At 50.2% G+C, this 26,718-nt stretch overlaps 1 protein-coding gene across 20 annotated transcripts in view; it reads right to left on the reverse strand.

Moving 5' to 3' along the window:
- Nucleotides 1-22,605, reverse strand: part of ptprk (protein tyrosine phosphatase receptor type K) — a 64,971-nt gene extending 42,366 nt beyond the window's left edge. For 9 of the 20 annotated variants that reach the window (XM_029142193.3, XM_029142194.3, XM_029142202.3 and 6 more), the window contains exons 1-2: nucleotides 22,306-22,604; nucleotides 18,335-18,358 (exon numbers count right to left, since the gene is read on the reverse strand). In XM_029142193.3, the coding sequence (XP_028998026.1) occupies nucleotides 18,335-18,358; nucleotides 22,306-22,378 (97 nt within the window). In that variant the 5' untranslated portion in view covers nucleotides 22,379-22,604. Of the gene's footprint in view, nucleotides 1-18,334; nucleotides 18,359-22,305 lie in introns of all 20 variants that reach the window. The other 11 variants (XM_029142190.3, XM_029142188.3, XM_029142195.3 and 8 more) reach the window with 3 other exon arrangements.
- Nucleotides 22,606-26,718: the final 4,113 nt, after the last annotated feature.

Here is a 26,718-nt window from a genome sequence, read left to right on the forward strand (position 1 = left end):
CTCTCTGAGAATAGGTGAAATTAGCCTGAAATGATACAAGGTGACATCAGAGAGGCTCTCAGACAGACACACACACACACACACGCTCGTCACGCTTCAGTGGTCCTCGCAGCGCAGCGCGACGCCATCAAAGCCGAGGCCCACACACGCACGCGCACACACACACACACACACACACACACACACACACACACACACACACACACACACACACACACACACACACACACACACACGCCTCGCCTGTTAAACATACACACTGGCGTGAGCGTCCGCACAGCCAGATACACACGACTCGCGGAGGAACACACTCGCGCGCGCGCCCACCGTCACTGGCGCGTGCGCGCACACACACTCGGAGCGCTGGTTTAATTGGAAGTGCTGAAGGCTGAAGATTTTCTCCTTCATCTCACAATGTTGTAATTGAATCTGAGACGTGGGTGTGTGCGCGAGTGCGTGCGTGCGTGCGAGTGTGTGTGTGTTGCTGATTCAGGACTTCCCATTGACAGTAACAGTAAAACAGAAATTTGTATTTTCCTTCCGCGAGGAGCCTCTGTCCCTCCATCCCTGACTATCTTCTCTCCTCACCCGGCTCCTCTGTTGGGGTTAATGCGGCTTTTCAATTCAAATTCAAACTCAAGCAGTTTCCCGGTGCCACATTATTTCGCACCGACTAATGACTCGCTGGTGCAGGCTCTTTGGTGAAAGGCAGCCACGACCTCCATTTCTGCACGCTGCCATTTCACCGACCGGCACTCCTGACGGAGGACCGCTTCCATTAGACGTCGTTTACGGAGCAAACAGCTAACGGCAACTCTGAGAAGTGATGCTACAGTGAAATACAGTAGTTCCACTTCTCCATTTCTATTTGCTGGGCTGTTTGTGACCTTACAAACAACAAGCGGACGTCGGGCACAAACTTGCTAATGACGTGAGGTCACAGCGCGACAGGAACTGGACTGAGGAAGCGCCTCTGGGTGCAGGTTCCACGTTGCAGCCTTGTAATGAGGAGGTTCGGGCTGGAAACGGGAAACAGCCTCTCTCACGTTTTTGAGTGATGTTGCATCACCTTGAGAAAGGCTTTGCAGCAGCCTGTGGAGCCGCAGCACCAAAAAACCCCTTTTTGACGTTTACATGTGCTTTTAGTTGCATTAACTCCATGCAAACTTGTTGGTAAAATGGACCTGATCAGATCAAGGTTGCGTTTCCATACGAGCCTTCTGTTGTTAAACCGAGCCCTGCTCTTGTCCAACGGCCAAATGCACTAAATCAATTTCTAATTTCAGGAGCGGAGCAGAAGCAGAGGTTTACGGCCGTGCGGGAGCAAAGGTGTTCCTAGGTTTGTTTTGGTTCTCAGAAGAGCCTTTGAAATTAGTTCTATGGCATTTAAATCCCCACACTTGTGGAGAAACTCCGCGAGTCGCCCTCTTTCGCGCGTCTTAGTGATTTATGGTTGTGCGTCCGGATCGCTGGTTAGCAGGGGTCGAAACCTTCCAGACACTATCTTTATGACATTCACCTCTCTCCCGTGCCTCCTCCCGCTCCCTCTTACGCTCCCTGTCTATCTCTCCATCATTAATCTCTATTACTATTCAAATGCTGACATTTAAAGCAACTTCACACGCTGACTGACTGGCTGGCAGATAAGGCAGGAGAGGGGGGGGGGTGATAGAGAGATAGGGACGAGAGCTGGTTGCTCATGGAGAAAACTGGGAAGTCCTCCTCACCTCTCCTCTCCCCCCTCCCCCCCCTCACACCTCCTGTGTCTGTGAATGAGTTCAGTCATAGGCCCCTGAGGGAGTCGTATTTCACTCGTTCTCAGGAAAGCCGAAGCGTTGCCTGCTTTTTTTTTGGGCGCCTGCTCGCCTGCCCCCCCCCCACACCCGTCTCTGTTTACAGTCTGCCCACCCCTTTTTTTTGTCTCAGTCTGGGAACCAATACAGTTCAATACCAGAGGTCCCGCTTAACAATGCACGGTAAAATAAAGAGATTTGGGAACACAGGTTGCTTAGGATCTGACCTCAATAGGTTCTTTAGATGGACAATAGGGCGGCTGTACCGCAAAACGGCTCATTATGAGCTGGACACGTTGGCCTCTACCTTCCTGGAGATGCATTAAAGCAGATGTGGCCTATCAAGATACCTGTTTCCTGCAGCTGATATCGAAATGAGGTCCCAGTCAGAATCTACAAGTACAGGAATGATTGGAATGCAAACAGGGTCAGGACTGAGGAGCAGCAAACCACACTTTAACTCCACTCATGTTTGCTCATCCACTAAAGGCCAGATGAGGGATTAAACCCCCAGACCCACAACATGCTTCTTCCAATGGACTTCACCTCACGCCTTTCTGATGGCGTCTTCAACCAAACCATCAACCCTATAAAAGTCCGCGTCTGCGTCGTTGAGAACAAGTCAGGGGAAATAACAGCTCGACTCCGTGCTGAGAGCACAGCTGGGACCGACTTTGAAGTAAAACCCCCAGACAACGGGTCCCAACAGGCTCCTCTGCACCCTTTGCTGCACACTTGACCGCAAAAATGCTGACTGGCTGAATCACTGCAGAGGCTCGAGCCTGTGTAAACTTTCACCACATTATGACTCAAAGTGGGAAAAATCCAGGAAGCAATGAATCTTTTATTACACATCGTCTTGTAAAGCATCAGAACATAATGTGAGTGATCTGTGATTCATGCGATGTGAGAAACGGCTGAATGACACATGGGAGTGGGGAGCGGAGCTAAGTGGCCACGTCCTGGAGCCTGGAATGTTTAAGGGTCAGAATAATTGTTGGTGGTTGGTTCAAATAAGTACATACTGGACCATTCATCATGTTCCCTGATGGCCAGAGGATGAATTACCAGCAGAATACAATCGAATAAAGCTTGGTCCATTGTGGGGGATTTGAATGGGCCAATCACAGCGCAGACAGGAGGCAGGCGGTTTATGAGCCAATCGAGGCACAGGCGAGGTTTTGGACTCGAAAGCAGGTCTGGTGTGGACGAGATAACAGCAGAACAAACACACATGAAACACCAACCCCCACGGACACACACGCACACACCGACACAAGGGGGAGCGAAGGCCAGAAGACGGAGGACGGGGGCAACGCAAGAAAAACAAAAGGCAAGAAGAAGAAAGCCGGAGAAGGGGGGTCTGAAAGGGGAGACGGGGGGAACCTGAGTGGGGTTAGGGAAGATGTCACTCAGGGCCGATGAGCAGGTTAAATCTGCAGCAGCTCGTTTAGCTAGTCGGCTCAGAGGCCGGTGACGCCTCCAATTGTCCGGCGAGCTGATTCAGAGCGCGGCTGATTCACCGACCGACCGGCCGGCCGGTGGGCCGGATTTACTCCATCCTGCGTTTGTGCAGCAGAAGCACTTCTGTTGTTCAGCCCGCGGACAAAAAGAGCCGTTTTCCACAGCAACACACAAAGAAGAACCTGAAACAGCACTAATACTGGAGAGACCGGCAGAGACGGAGCGCGAAAACAGACCCAGACAAACAAATAAAGATACATAGAAGAAGCATCTAAAGCCTCAAAGATGAAAAAGGCGCCTAAAATAACAATTGGAAAATGTTTCTGGGACTTCTGAAACCGATAAATATCACATGTGAAAAAAATATCTCAGACTGAAAAAAGTAATATGTCAAAGAAGCTCTTTTATCTGCAGTTGTGACACAGTTCTGTCGAACAACAAACGCTACGTAACGGTAGCATTTACTGTCCTGGAGGAAATTTGCTTTTCAGAAGACGACTGCATTACACGGCAGCGGGAACCGCTGGGACCCCAACAAAGGGAACAACATGCGTGTGGGACTGACACGCTAGCAGCTCTGAGACACATGCCTCACACGCTAGCCTTAGCCCGCTAGCTCGTTAGCAGCTATTGCAGGTATAAATGAGGCCACCTCCGTATGTGCCAGGACAACAGCCAGGTTAACGCTGCCTGTGATTTAACGAAGGCCCAGGTTCCTCAGCTCTTAAGACCCACTTCCACTTTCGTAAGGGTTCTTTACGTAATAAAGCCCAATTGGCTTGTTTCCAGCCTCCTCCTGGATGAACCCGCGTCGCTAGGTCGCCGCTTCGCTGACGAACCCGCTCATAATCGCGTCCAGCTGCGCCGAGACACGCGCGCGTGCATTTCCACCGCAGTCTCGCGAGAGGCGCCGGCGCCGGCGCTGGCCCAATTGTAGCAGCCCTGCGACAGCAGCAGCATTAGCCAGAACCAGCCGGGTTCTGACTCCTTGTCCTCCCAGCTCTACCTTAAATGAAGCAATGTGTTATGCGAGACCCTAACTCTCAGGTTGAACTTTGACCTGTAGCCATCGCACAGATCCGGATGGTCCATTTCGGGTCCAGGGGTGATTTTGTTCAACGTTCTTGCGCCTGCAGTCTCTGATTGGCTGAGCACACCTGATCCAGGTGCTTCCAGGTTATGGCCAGGTTAAAGCACAGGTCCCTCGGAAGCAGGAAAAACAAGTCTGACTGTGTGTGCTGCATCTCATGCTTTAATCACATCATTTATTCTTTCAAGCACAGCAACAGATAAAAGAGGAATGTGAACATGCTGCTACTTCCTCTCTTTTCCTTTCCCTCCTTCACACAGAAGCCCGGACGCTCCAGAGAGCGCACGCTGCACTCACACACTGTCACCTTCAGCTGTAAAACCCAGTCGAACCTCACTCACGGGCAGGAAAATAAAAAGGGGGACGCGAGCGGGGGAGACAGAGCGGGAGGCAGAGGGGACGCATGCGACACAGACCTCCACTGCTGCCTTCAGGTTCACAGCGTGTGCACGTGTGTGTGTGGTAAATGAGTTTGGGGACTCGTCGTCTCTTTATGATAGCTGTAACTGGCCCGGGGACAGCTGTTATTACACTTTACAACAGGGAAATACTGCATGTGAGTAAGTGTGCGTCGGAGAAAGACACGGAGAAACGTTACGGTTATGCATCGGGGACGTCGCGCGTCCTTGTGTGAGCTTGATAAGGAACATTATATATGTTTGAGACTTCATTAGGAAATCAAGACATTTTATATTAATTCACCTTGAGTCAATTATTCACCCAAGTCTAGTTATACAAAGGCCTGTGTGAGTTTGTGTGTCTTGGAGCTAAGGAGTGGCTCCTGGGAAGGAGAGGCAGGTTACCTACAAGGTGGTGGGCTTGTGCACGTGCACAGACACGTGCACGTGCACACACAAACACCCATTATGAAGTGACTAAAGCTCTGGCCAGGAAATGAGTACAACCGGTTTCTGACTCTCATTCAGGTAACAGCACCGCCTGAGGCTTCTACACACTCACACACACACACACACACACACACACACACACACACACACACACACACACACACACACACACACACACACACACACACACACACACACACACACACACGCTGTTAGACACCAAACAACATTCTTCAATGTGCCGACATGACTGCAGAGTTGCTAGTTTGAATCCTCGAGCACACAGGCGATAACCAGAGGCCCATATAACACTGTAACACCGAGCACTTGTTAGCGACGCAGGCAAACGCCCTGAACCCTGAGCGAGGGGAACTCAGTGGCCTTGGGGCTCAGACGTGAGATTTTATTTCTTGTTTGGCTGCCAAAGGAGCACAGCTCCATAACTCCACCGCGTCTAAGCTCAGCCGCTTAATCGTTCGCTGATTATTTCGTTAATTTTAGTGTCAATGCCCGAGAAAGGCTGATTACAATTATGCAAGGGCTTATGGATGCAGCAAATTAGAGCCGTAGTAAATGCAGCAGGAGAATAATCTCCAAAGTTTATCTCCGAAAAAATGAGGGGAAAAGTTTCCTGGCCTTGATGTAACGCTCCGCTATTCTTCTGGGGACGGCAGTGCAGAAACGTCTGATGAAAAGCAATAAATGCAGGAATATTTTCCAACTGTGAATTGAAATAAAGCCTGTAATTGATGGTCACTGCAGGAGTGAACAGGCGACACAATGAAGCTGCGAGGAACGCCGAGAAAGAGGAAACGCAGAGGAGGTGACCCTGAAACGTCCATTACATGGACGGGGCTGTGGCCTATTGCTCCGGGGCGCCAGACCCTGCTTTATCAAGCGCGGACACGAGGACGGACACTTTCAAGTCATGGGAGAAGACTCAGGCTGCAGCATCTACCTGTTAGAGCAGCGTAGGTCTGATTTCACATGATCCATAGTGTAGACGCCTGTCAGTCAAGTCGTCCTGCGTTAGAAACCAGGACAAGATGCTCAACAGGTTAAAAATCAGTGCTCTAACTTTAGACTTCATGTTCAGACGCCTTCGCGCCATCTGTTCCCAAGGTCAGGGTCACATCCGCCTAGCGTCCAGGGGAAAAGTACATGTGTTTACATGTGTTTGGGGCGGAGATGAATTAGTATTCAGGTACTCACGCTGCAGGAGCCCCTCAGGGATCGATGATTATCACTGACAAAAAAGCAGCCCGTGCTAAAAGTCTGCATTCACGGTGTCGTTCTTTCCTTTCATTATGCAAACCAACAAACAAACACATACACCCCCTCTCAAAATGGCCAAATTTATTTGCAAGCAGCTTGTCGGTTTCCGCAGAATTACGCAGTTAATAATTGAGCTTTTAATTTCTCTGCTGCGTTGGACAACAAGTAATGGTGTGAGCGGCGGCGGCCTCCAGTCATTAAAACTTGATGGACCTCGGTCGTGCAGCTACTCCACGTATGACCGGCGTGGCAGCGCTGCCCCACATCCTTTCCACTCCCTCCTCCTCGCCTCCGTCAGACACCAGCTCTCCTCCGCCAGCTTTTGTTTCGCCGGCACACATTCGCGAGCGCTCGCTCCCGTCGGGGCACGTACGCCGCACTCCGTGCCAAGTAATTAATGCTGTTTGTGTTTGCTCTCTGCGCAGTTTGGAACCTCGATAATGGAAAACAAGTGCAGGCTGGCCGCGTTCTCATTCATCCCATCTATCAGTGTCCGTCGTTCCGCCCACAGGGTTCCTGCTCCTTCTCACCTGCCTTTGATCAGCCAGCGCCCAATCAACACCAGCCGCCCGCCGGCGCCGTCGTGCGCCGCGCCGGGGCCCAAGATGCCGGTTCCGCCCCGGTTTGCCGGACAAGGACACCATTGGTGGTTACACAACGGCCCAACAATCACCGCTCTGTTCGGTCGTTGAGAGCCAACACACACACAGACCCAGAAACGCTCTCCTTTTCCAGATCGCTGTCTTTTTCTTGCTCATTTTAATGTAAGTAATCAAAGCGGACAAGGGGCTTTGTGATGCTGAGAGAGAGAGAGAGAGATGGGGCGAGAGAGCGACCATCCCCTTTAACTGTCCACTCCTCTCTGCCTCCTGTCCTGCAGGCGAGGCCGGTGCAGGGGGGGATGAGGGGAGAAGATGAGGGGTCCGATAGTGACACAGGCAGACGAGAGGCAGCGATAAGGACGCGATAAAGGAGAAGAGCGAACCAGTTTCCCACTTTAGCAGCGTTAACAGCCCATTCTGTCCCCAACATTTGTGTTGCCTTGCAGAAAAAAAACAACCCCCCCCAGTGATGCACAGCATGGACCATTTACCTAAGATTTACTCCATAAAACCCCTGAGATGGACTGTAATTTTCTAAAATTGCTGCGCGATATTATCACAAAAAGCATCGCCTGGCAGTGTGTCGCAGCGCCGTCCTTTGATTCACCACGGATCCACGTCCATCAGTGAAACATTTACAAGCTGCAGAAGCAGAACACGCATTTGGAGTAATTGGGCCGCGCCGCGCTTCTGGCAGGTGAGCTGGGCCCGAGCTGGCTGCCGGTTCTGGACGTGGCCGCGATGCCGTGTCTGCGCGGGTTATTAAGCCAAGCCCACAGGAGCAGACGTCCCCGCGATCCGGCCTAAAAATGGATCCGTCTGAATGCGTGCGCGAACGTGTGCACGCGTGTAATGCAGCGCCGACGGCGTTGGGTAAAATCCACTCAAACAAACAACTTGAAGAGTAAAAAACAGCTTCCTTGGACCAAATATGTAGCCACGGGCGATCTAAGGCTACGTGTGTGTGTGTGTGTGTGTGTGTGTGTGTGTGTGTGTGTGTGTGTGTGTGTGTGTGTGTGTGTGTGTGTGTGTGTGTACTGGCCTGAGGCAGCCTGTGTGAGTGGATGCTTCATGCTTGGATGGACATGAAAGGTGGAAGGAGAGATGGAGCAGACCCCCCCCCAACACACACACACACACACACACACACACACACACACACACACACACACACACACACACACACACACACACTGCTAACAGGACAAACCTTTAGCCATAGGATTCATGTATGGCTGCATGGGCAGACAGTAAATTGAAAGTGTGCATCTCCGTCCGTATGAAGCGGGAGCCACATGATGAGCAAGAACATCCACGCTAGGAGATTTTTAAGTTTCTAGCCAAGAGCGGAGCATTATTCATATATGAGCCCTTTGGGTTTAGATTCTTGTTTTCAAGATTTTAACAACAGGCTATTTTTATTTTCTTTATTATTTCCTTATAAGTTATATTTAGGCCAACGATGATTGTTTTTTGCCCTATTTTATGATGATCAACACATTTACATGCAATTTACAAATATTTAAAGTAGGAAAAAGCAGCAAATCCTCTAATAAGACGAGGAGAAACCCAAAAAAGCTCTGGTATTTCAGATTGATGGATCACATCTGCAGCTCGTCAGTCATTTAAATAAATCATTTTTAATAGATTAAATTTTGATGAATCTGGTAATTATTCAGGATGAAACGGTGGAGAGGAGCACCGAGCTGCAGCGACGGCGTTTACGGTGGGTCGGCGTGTTCCTCCGCTCACCATCAGCGCAGCGCTCAGTGTTTAGAGTGGTTAAGTTTGCATTTAAAGCGGGTCCACCAGTTAGCAGACGGCCCGCGTGTATCTGCGGGCGCTGATCTTTAGAATATTAAACGGGTGAATCTGTCTGTAGCAGCAGAAAGGCTGAATGGAGCACATTCCTCCATATAGACGGAGGCTGATTTCATTATAGATAAATCAGATTCATCTATTCAATCTCTCTTTCCCTCTATCAGTTCGTCCCTTCCCATTTCTTTCTTTCTTTCTTCCTCTCTGTGTGTTTCACTTCCCCAAATCTAACACGGCCCTTTCTTTTACGGGGTTTTTTTTCCTCTGCCTGTCTTGCTCAATTTCTGTCACTCCCTGGATCTGTATCAGTGTCTGTGTAATATAATAAGTACATGCACAGATGAGGAGCCCGAATCGGCGTGTAAAAGAAGAAAGGGGATCGGAGAAAGGGAGGAGATGGTGGAGAGAGGAAGAGAGAGGAAGAGAGGGGAGGAAGAAGGAAGAAGAGAGTTGTGTTAAAAAGCTGAGTCCACCAGAGCAGTCACAACAAATTCATCTCTCTCCCCGGCCTTTCTTCTGCTCTCTCCCACTGTTCCAAGCTGGCCCCAGTAACACAATAAAGAACTTGGCTCAGCTCTGTGCGTGTGTGCGTGTGTGTGTGTGTGTGTGTGTGTGTGTGTGTGTGTGTGTGTGTGTGCACACGCACGAGGCAGACGACACCTCTTACTCCCTACTCTCTGTCTCATCATTGCAGCTGTTCCACAGAGGTGTGTTTCAATATATCACCCTGTCACACACACGACACACACACACACACACACACACACACACACACACACACACACACACACACACACACACACACACACGGTCCCTGCTTAATAAGCGGTATTCAGAGCTCCTGGGTTTACAGGAGCTGAAACTGCACTCCTGCACAAACCCGGAGCTTCTTTCTGTCGGTCCTTCTTCAGTTCTTCCTCTGTTCCTTCTTCCCTTCGTGCTTTCTTGCCCTTGTTTACATTTTTTTTACTTTATTTCACGCTGTTGAAAAGTTGGCGGACGTTCACACGTATGCGTTTTCAGCCTAATCCAGTGAAGTAGAGAATAAACATTTAAATATCTAAAGTTGGGTTAGTTTTACCTGCAAAACATTAGTCACGTCTACAAAAGGCTCCTGATGCAACCGATGGTGAGAAATTGGATTTGTTTCTATTCAATTCTTCATCTCTTACTATAAAGACCACATACTGCAATCATTTTAACCACCTTGCAGTGACTGAAGTGGTTAAAATGTGCAGCCAGTGACCCTGAACACCTGAATACAATAATTACACTCCAGTAATTGTAAAGTAATTATAATAATGTAAACGCTTAGAATACTTCACCTGGATCACACAGCTTTTTACAGTACATAACTGTAATTATACTTAACCTTAAGACCTGACTGCTCCCCGCTACAGCAGCGTGGAAGCAGCCAACTGAAGAGCGTGAGGTCTACGCCTAAAAATTCTCTAAATTCACCCGTGTTCAAACTTAAAGTGCTCAGTTTATCAGCAGCTCGTTGCTTCTCACGACAACAAGAGAAGCAGCAGAGGAAAAGAACGCGAGCTAAGGAGCCGGTGGAGAAAAGTGGACACCTGGATGAGTCCTGAGGCTCCGCGGGGAGGAGGGAGGGGGTCGGGGAGGAGGGTGTATGGGTGGAGGCGGTGGGCGGCTCCCTTCAGCTGTTCCCTCACACAAGTGTGTACGTGCGGCGAAGTTTGTGTGTGTGCACGCTCCATATGTGCAGTAGCGCTGGAGGAGTCGAAGAGGGGGTCACACCAGATGGACACGCACAGACACACACACACACACACACACACACACACACACACACCAATGACAGATTCCACCCACTAGCATCATGTAACCACAATTCAGCAGTTCTCCTCTGTGCACACGACTCCACGCGCCGTATTCTCACTTTTTAATCTGCAGCATATGAGCCGCCGCAGCTTTTGGCAGGCGAGCGCTCAAAGTGGAGAAAAGTGGGAGAAATGCTTCCGTGATGAGCGTTAATCGATTAATCAGCGGATTATTCGCCGCTCTGGCGCTTCATTAAAACTGGTTACAGTTGCATTAGGTGCAACCTCACGTTTGTCTCCTGTCTCCTCGACGCCATCATTTTCGCTGCGAGTGGAGCTCTCGCCGACAAATTGTGTGTGCTGACCCCGATCCACCTCCCGTCCTCAGCACACACATGCAGATACACTCCACTTAACGCCGTGGCCACTCCACCCCCCCCCCCCCCCCCCCCCACCCCCCATCCAGGGAAGCAGCTCCTCGTGTGCGCGCGCACGAGCCGGGGTGACGGGTTAAACGAGAACCCATTAAGATTCGTCCCGGAGTTCAGACGCGCACGCAGAGTGCAGCAATTGTCCCGCACTTGTCATTTAGGCCAATTCAATTCACTGAATGCATAATGAAGGCGGTAATTGTATCCCTAAAGCACGCTACCAAACACGGATCACAACAAGCTGTCTCCTCCTTTCTCGCTTCGAAATCCCTGTTTTGTTAAGTGATTTTTGCCGAGAGGTCAACAACATGCTTTCTAATTCCTGCCCAAATCACCTTTCATCTGACTACACACACAAACACACACACACACACACACACACACACACACACACACACACACACACACACACACACACACACACACACACACACACACACACACACACACACACGCCTGGCCACTACTGAGATCTGTTGTGACACATCTCATAATATTCACACTCCTCCTGCATGAATAAAGATGATGAATAAAGCAGAAGAGGGTCGGGGTGGAGGAGGTTAGAGGTGGAGGGGGTGGATTGTAAGAGTAGAATGAAGCGATGATTGAGGTCATTTCATCTTCACACGTTCAGTATGAAAATCACCAGGCGATTTCCTGTTTAACACACAAGAAGCGACTGAGTGTGCTTTAACTGCGCAACTGACTAACAAGGAAACAACAGGATGAGTAACAACACACACACACACACACACACACACACACACACACACACACACACACACACACACACACACACACACACACACACACAGCGTGACGACTACTGACTGGTCCCTGTGTCAATCCCAGCATGCATCTCTGCTCCCAGACAGGAGACTCTGTCATCGCCACGGTTACTGTCATGATGCATCACTGGTGAACGGCGGCAGCTAATTAAGACCTGCCCATCAGGCGTGTGGTCAGGGTGTGTGTGCGGAACCATGCAAGCAAAACCGCATTTGTATGATTGACTTCCCTACACACACACACACACACACACACACACACACACACACACACACACACACACACACACACACACACAGCCCAGTGTGTTACTCACTACCACTCACCATTTCTTCGCTAAACTCCTGGCAGACGTGCAAGCTGAGGTTTTGGACCAGCAGAAAATAACAATAAGACAAAATTATGTGGATAAAAAGCCAGTGATTGCATTTCTCAACCACTGGTGAGAGCAATTAAATTCCTAAACAGCTTTTAGCGATGACGGATTTGTTTTGACTTTCCCACCACGTTTAAAGAGAAGCAGCTAAACTAAACTAGCTTTAACTAAGCAACATTAAAGCCGAGGTCCTGACGGTTTGTCTGTCGGCGCCGGACGGAGCGGTCAGTAATGAGGTGAGACCAGCGCGTCGGCGGGACATGAGTGATCGGCGTAATGAGCATCCGAACACAGGAGACGAGAGGGGGGGAAGGAGGACGGGGGATGAACGGAACGGCGAGAGGGACACGCTTTAATTTCTTTCTCCCAACGACTGATTACACACCGTGGTTTTTGATGCTGCTGCTGGTGTGATACGACAAAAGACATGCGCACGGACGGGAGCGTTGGTTTCCAACTCGCCCAAAGTTAAACCCAGTGTTCGGAACGTCTGAAACCAGCATCGTTTTCAAGCCAAACGCGTGACGCGACCCTTGGATGTGTGTTTCCAAACTCTCGGTTCCGTGAGCCGATAAGTGGGTCACGCGTTAACTCTGAGTGGACCGTTTTAGCCTTCGCTAACTGAATCAGAACAAGCGCAACAGTCTACGCTGAGGAATGTGGAGCAGAAACAAGGCCCCGGAAGACAAACAGCGGTGTCAGGGCCGATCCGGCAAAACACACAACCTGAGAGCGGGGGAACAAAGTCCGGCTCGGAGCACGCTGCCTCTGCTGTGTGTGTGTGTAAGTATAGATTAGCAACTTGTACTTGTGTTTGGGCCTAAGCGCAACAGGGCACAGCTCGATGGGGAGGAAAAACTAGAAGGCTGCATCTTATCAAGACGGGAGAACATTCACTGCCTCCCAGTTTCTCCTTTGTTGTTATGGGCACATCCATATGGAGGAGGTAAAGAACAGGCGGTGCAGCTGCGAGTGTTTATTGTGTCAGTTCGCTCTGGTCCTTATCAGACTTGGGAAAGCTCTCGCTCGCCCTCCCACGCACTTTCCTCTCCCAACTCCCGTTCTGTATCATTTACTCCCATTCCACTCGCCTCCATATGGCGAGGATTACGCTTCGAGCCGGTGTCACTCAAGTTGAGGCCAGCAATGCACATCTTAGCATCTCCTCATCAGTCACCACCTTTAGCCTGAGTCCATGAAAACTAGGTGTGCAACTTAGAGCAACTGTGCCTAGAGAAGAATGCCTTCACTGATATAAAGCAACTTTCTCAACCAGCTTGTTGGAAAAGCCAACAAACAAGTGGCATCGCGGTCCCAGGATGCATTAAGCTTAATTGTGTGTTCACTATATTTTAATAAGACGCCAAATCAGGAGCAGAGAGCAGCCAAGAAAAATGATTTCCTATTCAGTGGTGGAGGCAGGACTGAGTGTGTTTGTTAAAAACACCACATGGTGAATAAAAATACAAACACAGTCTTGCAGCCCACTCTTTGTTCACGGAGTCAATTCAAAAGAGGCTGGCTTTTTAATTCGCTCTCAGTAGTAAGCGGAGGTTCTGAACCTTTGGAGGATGTGTTGGTTGCGAGCAGTATTAGGTTATCGTCTCGTTTTGGTAAAGAAAACTATTGGACGGTATTATTCACACGGCGAGCAGCTCGGCTCTCTTCCTCTTTCGCTGCCTCCATCAAAGCCTCTCTCCCCTTCTTGCTCTCTTTGGACCACTAACCTTGATTCACTGCTCCACTCGACTCTGCCTCGGGCCGGGACAAGCACACACACACACACACACACACACACACACACACACACACACACACACACACACACACACACACACACACACACACACACACACACACACACAGCAGTATACGCTGTATGGCAGACATTCACATGTACTTGACCGTGGTGGAGTACAAGTGGTGTGTTTGGGGCCGGGCTGAGGGGGAGAGCGGCTAACCGAAACCACATGTGGCTGACGAGCTCTCGCTCAGCTCAGAGGTATGCGGGCCTCTGGAGTGCGTGTTAGTGCATCGAGGTGATAGAGCAAACAGCCCATAGAGAGGCGGACTGAGCCCTCTGACTCCGACCTCTATTTACCAAGGGAACACTTGTGTTGAGCAGACTCACGGGAGCCGCTCTGCTGCGGCCACAGATTCGTGCTGAGGTTAAGACGCGCGAGCGACCGTGAGATGAGCACGCGCTCGGCCGTGTTCCACCTGCACGTGACCTTTGACCTGCATCACGGTGCTGCAGCTCAACGCTTTGTGCTTTGTGAACGCAACAAATCCAGCCGTTCCTGGAAACGCAGTCGACAAATCACTGGAGGTTTTGGGCGCCCAGAGGAATGTGTTGAAGCCACAAATCCACACGGACTGCAGGGGTCCCGCGCCACAGCGGCACTCGACTCGGTGCAGGACTCGGCACCGTGGGTTAAGGTAGTATTGTGTGTCTGCGCGTGAGGCTGAGCACAAGAGACAGTTCATGTCGTGGGGAGGCAGCGCTGTATCTGCTAACTGTTACTCCGACGAGACAGCTCGCTGGGCTCGCACACACGCGCACGTAGAAACACACACACCGTGCGCGCACACACACATACGTAGAAACACACACGCACATAGAAACATACACGCTTTATTTACCTTTGGCCCAATATAGACGTAGCGACAGTTAACCTGGCCACTTAACACAAAGAGACAGTTCCTCCTACAGAGACTTGTACTCTGGGGGGTTGTGGGGGGGGGGTCTCTGTGTGTTTGAGCATGTGAGAGTCACCGAAAGCACGACGGGGAGAGACTCCGCATTCCAGAATGTGGCGAGATAGAAAGATACAGAGACCTTGATGTGCTGCAGAAGGGGGGGGGGGGGGTTAGTGTCTGCATGACTCCACTGAGAAGAATGTGTTTTGGACGAATCGCAGATACAACAGCTCCACTTGTTGAGTGAACTGTTAGTTTTCGCTGTGACAGTTTGCCACAACTACATTTTTTGAGGGAGTCGGTGCAGCCGCCTTCATTTGGACCCATTTCCACCTTAAGCAGAGTCCACACACTTCACCCGTGTAACGCTACGCCATTCACTGTGGATTTGGGAACATGAAATCCTAGCCTTGCTTTTTTGCTTTTTTTGGGGGGGGTAGAGGGGGGCAGAGGTGGGGATCTGGTGGACGAGACGGGGGGAAAGTTGGAGGAACGGGGTCGATGGGGGAAGGGCTGAATAAACGTTCTGCTGCTTTGTTTAGGATGGGCCTGTCGGTCCTCAGGAGGGGGGGGGGGGGGGGGGGTTGACTAATGTGACTGATTTCACTCGACTCCACCAGACACGGTGGAGTCTGCACACTATCAACATCAACAGGCCAAAGAGCATCGGCTTTGAGACGAATACGATCCCTTCGCACCGAGAATCTGAGCGTTACCTCCCAGCAAATAACTCACATCCTATTTTGCGGCTGCTCCAGGTTTAGGTGCTGGGATTCCGTTACGCAGAGAGTCAATTTGCACCATTCAGACAAGTCAGTGCTTGAACCGGGGCGTCAGAGCTCCTGGTCAGCGGTTCCCACGGGCGCTTAAAGGGCCTCGGGGGAGTTATGGCCTCAGTAGGTGTCCGGACCCGGCAATCCATTAAAAGCGTGGAAAAACTATTATTTACCTTTGTGAATGCGTCGATATAAATCTGAGCGTGTTTGGAGGTTCGAGGGCGGGAACCAGCAGGCAGCTCTGCAGCAGAAGCTCCTGGTGGAGTCGCCTGTTTTCATCTTGGGGGCCCGAATTTCAGATGTAGGAGCGGTAAAAGTTCATCTGCATCCATTCGACCATTGGACTGGTTGTCTCCTTCGGTTCTCTGGCGTGTGCGCGTTCAGCGCTGCGTGAAAACGTGTGCGATGCGACCCCATCGCAGCGCCTCGGGTTCTGCAGACTTGGACAGACCGAGCGCAGACCTGACAGACAGACAGATGTTCCACACTCCAGTGTCTGTCTCCAGACTCCCACGCGCAGCCTGTCGCGTTGGAGTGATTGACTGTGGGTGTGTGTGCGTGCGTGTGTGCGTCTGTCAGGCTTGACCATGTGTCTGCTTTCGTCTCCAGTCATCGCAGACAGGACGAGCCCGGGCGGCAGGCGGACGCACGGAACAAACAGCAGATTAGGACGACGGTGCGACTTCATTTCTATCTTGTGGGAGGTTTAAATCTCTGCTCACGCAGACGAGCGGAGGAGCAGCGCAGTGATGTGAAGTACACGACGGGATGGAGATGATAATCTTAATGGAGTGGTCATCTGTCTGTAAGCCTCTGATCCCCCCCCACACACACGCAGACCAGGGTTTATGCTGCATATCTTGAAAGCTTTCCGTTGCTCTCGCACTGAAAGCAGCTTAAAGAGAAGAGTTGTTGGAAAAGAATGTAAGGAGCGTAAAAATAGCGTGGTTCTGATACGAGGATGCGCTGCACATCCAGAGCCGTGGCTGAAAGGCAGCGTGGTGGCGCGTCCTCTGGGATGTTTGTCAAGACTACACACGGAGACGTCCAATGTTACACCACACAACGCTCGTGGCTCCTTCTGCATGTGTGCGTGCATGTGCTCTGCACTTTAATGACAGGCTTATTTTTAAATGGACTAATGGAGACCACTTCATCCACCGCCGACAGCTACGCACGCACACACACACACACACACACACACACACACACGCACACACACACACACACACAGACCCACACACACACACACACACACACACACACACACAGGAGGCCTTTGACCACGTCTGTCCAGTCCACCTGAAGGCGAACACAAAAAGGCTCTGCCCCACACACACACACACACACACACACACACACACACACACACACACACACACACACACACACACTGAGTTGTCACATTTACTCAATACAATGATGAATCCACAGCCTAAAGTAAAACACAAGCACAAAGCGTTTATATGTGAACAGTTTGTCCATTTCAGCAAATTCTGATGTTACTTTAAAGTATTTTGTATCTTAATTTGTCTCTTCGGGAGCTTTGAGTGGATCAAAAATAGCCTCAGTGAGGACTTCAAAAGGCAAACGCTCCTAAAAGTCATCCATCAGATGATGCTGAAGTGGAAACTCTCCTTTTGAACATTATTTTTGGGCCCTCTGCCTTCGAGACCGAGGACAGTGTCTGTTACAGAAGAATCCATCAGCTGATATTCGTTAGCTGGCAATTGTTTATTTGATGATTTCAGTCATCCCTGTGTTTACTGGATGAGGAATCATTGTGGTTCTAAACATATTACGGCGTCTGGGTGGAGTCAACCACAGAGAAATTAGTGAAAGCAGATGTGATTCTTCATAGGAACTGACTTTTATTACACTGCGCTTGTGTTTTGAAGCAACAATCCAAATGTATGTAGAAATCTAGGAACTCAATCAAAGCCATCAATTGTTTATCTCAGAATTAACCACAATGTGACTCTGGCAAAGAATATTTATATGATTTGATGACACTGACAACATGTCTCTCATCAACAAATGGCCGCTGTGTGTGAAAGAGAAAATGACAAAGGAGGAAGGAAGAGTAGAGGAGTCAGTGAGAGAACGGAGAAGAACGGAACAGAACAGAGCAGAACAGAGCAGAACGGAAGGCGAGGTGTGTTAAGCTACTGAACAAAGACGCTCAGAGCTCCTTTATTAAAGACCGCGCTCAAGTAAACAAACAGCACCTGGAAACTTCAAACCTCCCGACAGCTGTCTGACTACACGCAGACAGACAGCGTCAGGAAGGGAGACACACAAATGGCAGACAGATTAAGTGACAGACGTGCTGGCAGAGTCGCACACACACACACACACACACACACACACACACAAAAAGACGCGAGCCAAACATTTCAGTCAGTTCAAGTCGGCATTGTGGGAATAATGGGAACAGGTATCGTGCGTTAAGTTGATGTTAGCAGACAGACGAGGTAACTACATGATGACTGTGGATGATGACGTCACTACGGTGGGAAGCCCACAGTGAACTGGGTGACACTGGTTTAATGGGGACGAGTGTGATGACGGTGGCGGTCAGGACTCACCCTTCTCAGCGCGGCCCATGTGAGCTGCATCCATGCATCCAGCAGGAGCAAAGCAGAGAAGAAGACAGCGTTAGAGCGGAGAGCATGCGAGAGCGAGGAAACACACGACCCGGGGAAGAGAACACAACCTTTGACCTTTGACCTCCACCTTGACCCCTCGGTTCGCCCGGCCTCCCCCAAAACGATTTGCCTCCACGCCCCCATCTCATCCATCACACACCTCCCTACACCAGCGCTGCCGAGGCCGCTCGCATCTGCGCGTGTGCGTCTGCGCTGTAATTAATCAGCTGAGCAGGTTGATTACTTAATCTGTCATTAGCCGGCCGTGCGCGGGCGCGTGTGTGCGAGTGTGTGCGTGAGGCGGCGGCGGGTTTCCGGGCCCCCTCGTACTGACAGCTGTGAGCAGTGCCGAACCGGGCCGAGTCGAGATTGATGATAGCGGACTAATACCGTCATTCATCAAACGCGGGCTGTAGGACTTCTGGACGCACTGGCCCACTTCATTTCCAGTGGGGCTGTGGTTCACGCTCAGCGGCCGCCTGATGATTTACAACCGTCACGGGCCGCTATGTAAAGTTTAACCACGATGAACCGGCGGCTAAACTTCCACCTGAGCGGAAACGCAGGAGTAAAACATGTCACGTGTGGAAGAAGCTGTGACGCAATCTGGCGTCGAGCAGGTTCTTCAGCGCAAACGAACCCAGACTGCATCCAACAGCAGGAGGCTCAGAGGCTAAATGCACACATTTCAACACAAACCCTTAAATTATTCATGTGCAGGCTAATGAGGGATTAGCTAATGAAATCTCTCAACAGATTAATTACATTTTATGCACACGCCTGTGCATGCGTTTCAACGAGACGTTTTTTCCATCTATCACTAAATTGAAACCCTTAAAAACAGATTGGCGGTGGGAGGAGCGGCGCTGGAACTGCAGCGGCGACCTCAAGATGGATCTGAAGGACGTCGGACCGGGGTGTGACTTTTAACGGAGCGGGCCTTTGATTCTTTCCCACATGAATCCAAATGAGAGGCGCTCACTCGGCGCTCGCCTTTGTGCCGCTGCACTCCGGAGGCTCCGAGGCATCGGCCTCCCTCCTCCACTGTAAGTGACAGCGACGCACACACACACACACACACACACACACACACACTCACCCACACTCCCTCCTGCAGTTTTCACAGTCTCTTGAGTCGAGGAGATGCCCGTGGCCAGAAACCAACGGTTGCATTTCTTGTTTTCTATCCTCTCCTCCTCCTCTTTTATTCCTCACTATCGCTACTTCTCTCGCCTTTCTCAGGCAGAACACACGATTTTACTTCATCTTTTAAATGAGGCGAAAAAGTAATTATAATTAAACCAACTTGGTCCTAATGTTCAAAATACTGAAATAATTTACAATTATAATTAAACCGGCTCAGATGTGGCGCTCAGTGGCATTGGCAGTCGTCTAATTCGTCAGGAGACGCTAATGGAAAACAATTATTTCACTTCATTAAGATTAAAGACGCCGGGAATCTGTGTCACAACTCGATCAGAGGAGACAGATTTAGAAACTTGTCAAATTAGCATAAACTCGGTTAGTGACTTGGTGAAGACGAACGCTCGTTCACATTTATTGCAGGAACTTTGTAAGCAATAAGCCAAAACAAAGCTCCAGGATAAGGACAGGCGAGGGATGGAGAGAGACCGATTCATACAAACCCCGCGATTTACAGTTTGACTTTCAAAATGAGAAACTAGGAGAAAAACATTAGAAAAAAACACACACAAACCCAGTGTGACTGTAAAATGGCAGACATTTTTAAATGTGCAGTTTCTTGTCTGAGTGCAGCACGGCGACTGCACCACTGCACATCTGATTATATCTATATTAATTTCTGATGTTATAATGACCATTAATCTGTGATTTCCAATCAGTATAAATGCACAAAATGAACAGAAATTATTATGATAATTACACTGAATCTGCAGACGTTTAACCCCTTCAGTTGATATAAAATTAATATTACACTTGTTTTATTTTTGTGATGAAAATTCTTTTATTTGAAGTCCTCACCTTTAACCCTTTCCCCACTCCTGGTCTGTGTAAATCAGCATCTACTCACTAGTATTTACGTGCAAATTAACTGCACACAAATTCCCAAAGTGGCCTCAAAGAAATTCCACACGTTTGTTACCCAGAGGGCCAAATGGCCACAGGGGAGGGGGAGAGGGGTTAGTTATGGGACGCAGGCGTGGGAAGAGGAGGGGAGGGGGGGTCAATAAAACATTCACAGATGAAGAAGTAATTAATGTGTAATTTCTATGCAAATGATCAACAGGCCTGAGCGAGTTGGAGCAGAACACGACGCTATTACACTATTTCTGGTTATCGGTGGTCCGGTACGTAAATGAGGCTTGATGCGTCCGTTATTACAGCTTTATGTGGCCGTGCGTGCGTGCGCGTGCGTGTTTGGGGGTCAACTTTCAAACAGCCGCGTGAGCCCTGCGCGTGCGTTTCGGAGTTGTGCGCCGAACGACTGCCGGACGCGAACGGGACGAAGCGCTCCGCGGCCACGCACGCGCGTACAGCGACGCAGGACGGGGTGGGAAAAAAGGCACCGAGAGCCGCGGAGCACGCGAGGAGTTCGTCTTTGCGGTCGCGTCCCGCACCAAGACAAAACGCGACGAACTTCCTCGGTTAACGGACAAACGGACGGGCTTTGACGCAAGCGTCACCATCCCGGCGCGCAGCAGCGGCGGCGGTCGCGGATCAGACAGACGGACGACGAGGAAAGAACTTGATGTCAGTGTGGGTCCAACGCGCAACACAAAAGACGCGCAAAGGTCCTGGTCAAAATTGAGTTTAAAGTGCGTAAACAGCGAGCTCGCACACGGACGCGCGCACTTGGCCGGTTTAAGTCGACGCTTCACGCCGGTTCCGACTTCAAATACGCGCAACCGTCCATGTGTCACAGCTTGAAAGTCCTTCATCGCTATTTTTCTAACGCGGTGTGAACCCGGCGGCGGCTCCGGCTCCACACGCCGGGCGCTGTTACGCGCAGCGCGAATAAAGTTCGAGCGGACAGGCTCGCTTTGCGCCGAGCGGAGCGTTGGGTTCGAACCGACCTCCGGCTGCCGCAAAAGAGCAACAGTCCCCGAGAGAGGACTTCAAGTCATGAATGGCTGAAGCGAGAGATTAACAGATAAATGCGCCGCATCAGATCGGAAGTCGAAGCTTCTGAACGGGAGTATTTTACTAAAGAAATGCAAAAAGGGGCGAAAGGCACAAAAAATCCTCACTGCTGTGGATTTACATGAACTGTATAGAATGACCCGCATGAACGCAGCAACTTTTTCTCCAGTCAAACACGGCGGCGGACGGCGAACGACGTCTCCGCAGCCTCCGTGCATTCGCTGTTCTGCGTATAATATAAGTGTTATTACCGGTAACTTTACACATATGCTCAGTAAATTCAATTTAGTGCAGCTTTTAAATCCTGACACCAGATTTTATTCCCTTTTAGTGGAATCGCCCGGTCTGTCGTCCCGTGATGCATTAAAGACTCAACCAGGAATCTATCAACTTAGTTTCAAAATAACACAATGCAGGATTTCGGTCAACGACAACGATGAGCGCACGTAAACGCAACCTGGCAGGCGAACCGCCGGACTTCAAAGAGAGCCGACGCTCGCGAGCCACGAACGGACAAGTCGCGTTTGAAAAGACCGGGACAAAAACACACTCACGCCACCAGAACCCCCCGTCCGTCACCGGAGGACGTTTAAAAGGGGGCGAATTGAGACACGGCCGAGTCCTCCCAACGCGGCGGCCAACTTTTGTCCGACACCTAAACACACCTGTCAGGAATTCACGGGTTCGGAACGGGCGAAGAGACGCGACAATGCGCGTCAAAGTTCCCTCTCGCGGCCCACGAGCGGCTGGGTTCTGTGCGCGTGGGTTCTGCGTCTGGTTCCGGTTCTTACCTGTCTGTATCTGACTGGCGAGCGTCGACGCGAGCAGCAGGAGTCCCAGGAAAACGGAGAAAAGTGTATCCATGTTCCCAAACGCGTCCGCGTGAACGTCTCTGGCAGTTTTTCCCCCCTCAAAAGTTTTTCCCCCTCGACTTTCTCCGCGTTCGCTTCTCTTCGCCCGCGTTCAGTGGCTTATTATTCCTCCAGTTGTTGCACTGAGCCTCTCCATTCTCCCCTATCCCCGCTTTCTCTCTTTTCGCTTCCTACGGGCTCTCGCGGACACCAGACTTTGTTTCACGCGGAGAGAGGGCGCGCGCACGAGAGAGAGAGAGAGAGAGAGGGAGGGAGGGAGCGGGCGAGCAGAGAAATGTCTGACGTCACGAGGCAGCAGGGGTTGATTTAAAAGCAAATTGTGACAAACAACGCCACAATGTGCGTCTCGTCTGGGCTTTATGTGTATTTAAATACATTAAATATAAATATTTATAGGTTTCAAAATGTATTTGCATGCATTTTGTTGTTAGATGGAAAAGATCAACTATTTAACCCTCAGTTGCTCACAGAAAACCTAGAACTTCAAATCTTCAGCCAGAGACGTGGATCATTTTATATATTACATAGTACTGATTGTAACTAAAGACATGTTCATTTAATGACAGTAACGGTTAAAGTTTTAAATGTGGAATATCTGCAGCCTGAGACTTCAGGCTTCATTGGACGCATTGGATCCATCACAACTGCAGATTGTACCGCTGTGACCCACGCTGTTTATGCAAATAACGGACACAAGCTGAAACGTGACCTCGTCATTTCCGCTGTCATTTAGTTCATTGGACGCGAGCGGGTCCTTTGTGGTGTTTCTGCACAGATGCGACGTCCGGCTCCGTCCTCGCACAATGCGGTGTCGGGTTGCATTTGTGGATGCAGCAGGAAACGGAGCGGTTCCAAACCCACGAGACTTTATTCATCACAGCATCACAATGGGTCCACGCGTAACGCTGCCCGAGGGCTCCGCGGCCGAACACATTAAACGGCCTCGGCCTTTACCTACAGAGATTTCCCCCGGGGCCTCGACTTGTATCACAACATCATGGACTGAATGGTAAAAAGGCCTAAATTCTTTGCAATCGTGGGTCAGAACTGTCAAATTCGCGTCAATTCAAATGGGCCGACCATCAGAAGCACCGACCGAGCTGCGCCGGAGGCTCCGGGTTCTGTGTGTCCTTTAAAAAGACGCTTCACCACGCGCTTTGATTTGCTGCACAGCTCACACGCGTGGGCAACAGGTGTGTGTGTGTGTGTGTGTGTGTGTGTGTGTGTTCTCCCGCTCGCTGTCACCTCCAGGTCACAGAAAGGTGTGAACAGCCTCCGTCTGAACTCGACTGTGAGAAGAGAGGACATTCGTGGAGCTATTTTTAGTCCCAGCTTCATTTCCAGCCTTTTCGCGGGTGTCGCTGGCTCGTTGCGCTGCGGGTCGTTGCAGGTGTTTCCCTGCGTCCTCGCCTGTAAACCGGACTGTCTGGCGTGTTCTGCCACCGATGCTGTTCCGCTCCTCGTGACGCGGACTTGCTGCTGTGACAGTGTTGGCGTCGCGCCATTAGAGACAACACTTACTGCCGTTTGCCGTAATCTGCAGGTGTTTTCCGTCCATCGGGGGCTTAAATCGTTGCCGTGGTGCATTTTAGTGCCACGGTAAATTTGAGTGCTTTCACAAAGTGATTTCCAAATGAGAATGATCAAACACAGTATTGATTTGTGGATGTTTGTCCGTCAGCGAACCGTCAGTCACAGACCCCACCACGCAGTCATCGCTGCGTAATATGTGCTAGAATGAAAGGTCCCTGCAAAATAAAAGCCCCTGTTCTGGACAAGGACGGCGAGCGGGCATGGATTTTCTGTTTTGAACCGCTGGGTGACCTCCTTCGACCCAGAAGCAGGAGCTTTGTTCCAATGCAGGCAATTTCCAGCACTCTGAGCTGTCACAGCACCCACCAGTGCTCACCAGTAGCCCAGAGCAATTTAAGACCGTCCCATAATGGATGCGTCGGAGGCTTCGTCCTGACTTATATTTGAAGCAAGACCGAAGTAAACATCAGCATTTTACTGTTGCACCTGAAGCTGTCGAGACTCTACAACCACTATTAAAAATGCAGTTTATCTTGACAACTACGAGTTTTAAATTGACTGTGCTGACGACATTTAGGATGAAAAAACGTAAGGTCAACTCATTTGAACAGACAAGTTTTGTCAAGCACGTGCACGCTTCGCAAAGATGAGCATTCAATTCTATCTACAGATCTTTCACCTAAAAAGAATCTTGTTAATTTTAATTATTAAGCAGAATTTGACAGTGAATATTCATGTGAATACTGTAACAAATGTATAAAAATTCTGAGGTGAATATTACATGTCCTTGATGTAGTGAAATTAATAATAATATAGAGGATGTAGAACATTAGTAAGGATGATTAGAGCTGTTGTAAAAGTTGTATTTTAAATTATTACCAACACGTTTAAAGATGCTCAAAGGCTCCATGTAAATGAGGTTAACTAGAGTCACATTTAAACAGTTAAACACATTCATTAAGTTTTAAATAAACTGTGTGAGGACGCGTTTGTTCCTGCTGATGATCTTCAACTAATATTACAATAAATAATGTAAATTAACATGCTCTGAATTCCACCTCAGGCGTCAGACTGGACTAAAAATTATTTTTGGACAAGGTGCCCTTGTCTGAGCAACATGCAACTTTAGCGGCCTGTTCTTAACAATGGAAAAGACTTGACAAATAAACACTCTGATGAAGCTATTCAGCGCCGAGTTTGTATTTCCGCACAATCGCTCTTCCTCCACCATTTGTACAGATGCAACAAAGGAAGCCACGGCAGTTGAGCGCTGATTATTCATTGTCATGTCTTAATTATGTGGAGCCCCTCCCAACGCATCCTGATTAGAATGAAATAAAGGAGCATAATGAAGATGTTAAAAGTGTAAAGTGAGTGTGCAGACACTTCCGAAGGCCAAATGGTGAAGAGGGAGGAAACGAACCTAAATCCTAAATACGCAGACTCAAAAGTCACTGAAGTCTGCGCACACGGTGCACGTGCTTGCATCCGACGTAGCCGGACTGCGCAGCCGCACACACTCACGTCTCAGGTATGCAGCCAGGACTCACACCTGAGCCGCTCCTCGTGCCACGTCAGACTGAGCTGCAGCTGAGTCGGCTTCGAGCGACCAGCACGACTTCTTACGCTTGTGCTCGTGGCTCAGACCGGAGTTGTGTGTTGCTGTTGCGCAGCGCGTTCCGATTTGCTCGTCACAGCTTTGACGACTCGCGTGGCTGTTCCGCTCTCCGAGCCGGTCCACTCAGCCGCGAGGGGGAAGGGGAAGTCCTCACTTCAACCATGCTGCTCGCAGATTCAGCCGAGCCAGACACACTTGGCCGCGTTCTTTTTTTTTAAGCAATAATATGAAAATTCAAAGCAATAACATGAAAGGCGACTGTCCGTTCGTCCGTCGAGCGCGGGGCCCGTGCATCATCGGGGAGCAGAGTGCCTGTGATTCTGGTCCATGTCCGCCGCCCGAGTGTCAGCTCCGTCGTTGCCACGGCAACGCCAAGCGTGCCAGGCCAACGCCATATGGTTGCCGTGGTAACGCTCCATTCTCCCCGTTCCTGGCGGACGCCGGTGAGCCAGGTGTGTGTGCCAGCTGGTGACGACAGGTGGACGGTGGGAGTGAGCGTGTTCTGAGCCCGGAGCCGGAGGAAGCCCGAGCCCAGTGGATCAGGACGGGTTCTGCGCCGTTCCTTCCCCGAAGCTGGCGCCTGAGCAGCGTCCAGTCCGCGTTTGTGAGCCACTCCGTGGATCACGTGACTTAAAGACGGTTGACCGTCGTGGCTGTGGCTCAAACCTGCGCCAGCATGAAAACGAGCGGGCGTTTGAGCAGAACTGTTTGGGCTGCAAACACACATACACACACACACACACACACACACACACACACACACACACACACACACACACACACACACACACACACACACACACACACACACATCGCTGAGTGTGAGTCTGCCTCGAACTGATAAGTTGTACCCACGGAGAACCTGTTTGGTTGGAGGCCACTGTTGTCTGCTGGGCGTGTGTGTGTGTGTGTGTGTGTGTGTGTGTGTGTGTGTGTGTGTGTGTGTGTGTGTGTGTGTGTGTGTGTGTGTGTGTGTGTGTGAGTCAACAGACTGCGACGTGTCAACGCAACACAACAACAGACGAGCGTTACTGCACAGACGTTTATCTACACACATTCATGTTCTTTGCTTCAGCATCATGTAGTTCAGCTTCACTATTTTGTGGCGCATAAAGAATCACGAAGGGCAGAAAACGCGAAGAATGACGAGCTCAGGTGACGGAGTGAGGCTTCGCTCTTGC

Source organism: Betta splendens, chromosome 24, assembly GCF_900634795.4.
Source record: "Betta splendens chromosome 24, fBetSpl5.4, whole genome shotgun sequence".
Taxonomy (NCBI): domain Eukaryota; kingdom Metazoa; phylum Chordata; class Actinopteri; order Anabantiformes; family Osphronemidae; genus Betta; species Betta splendens.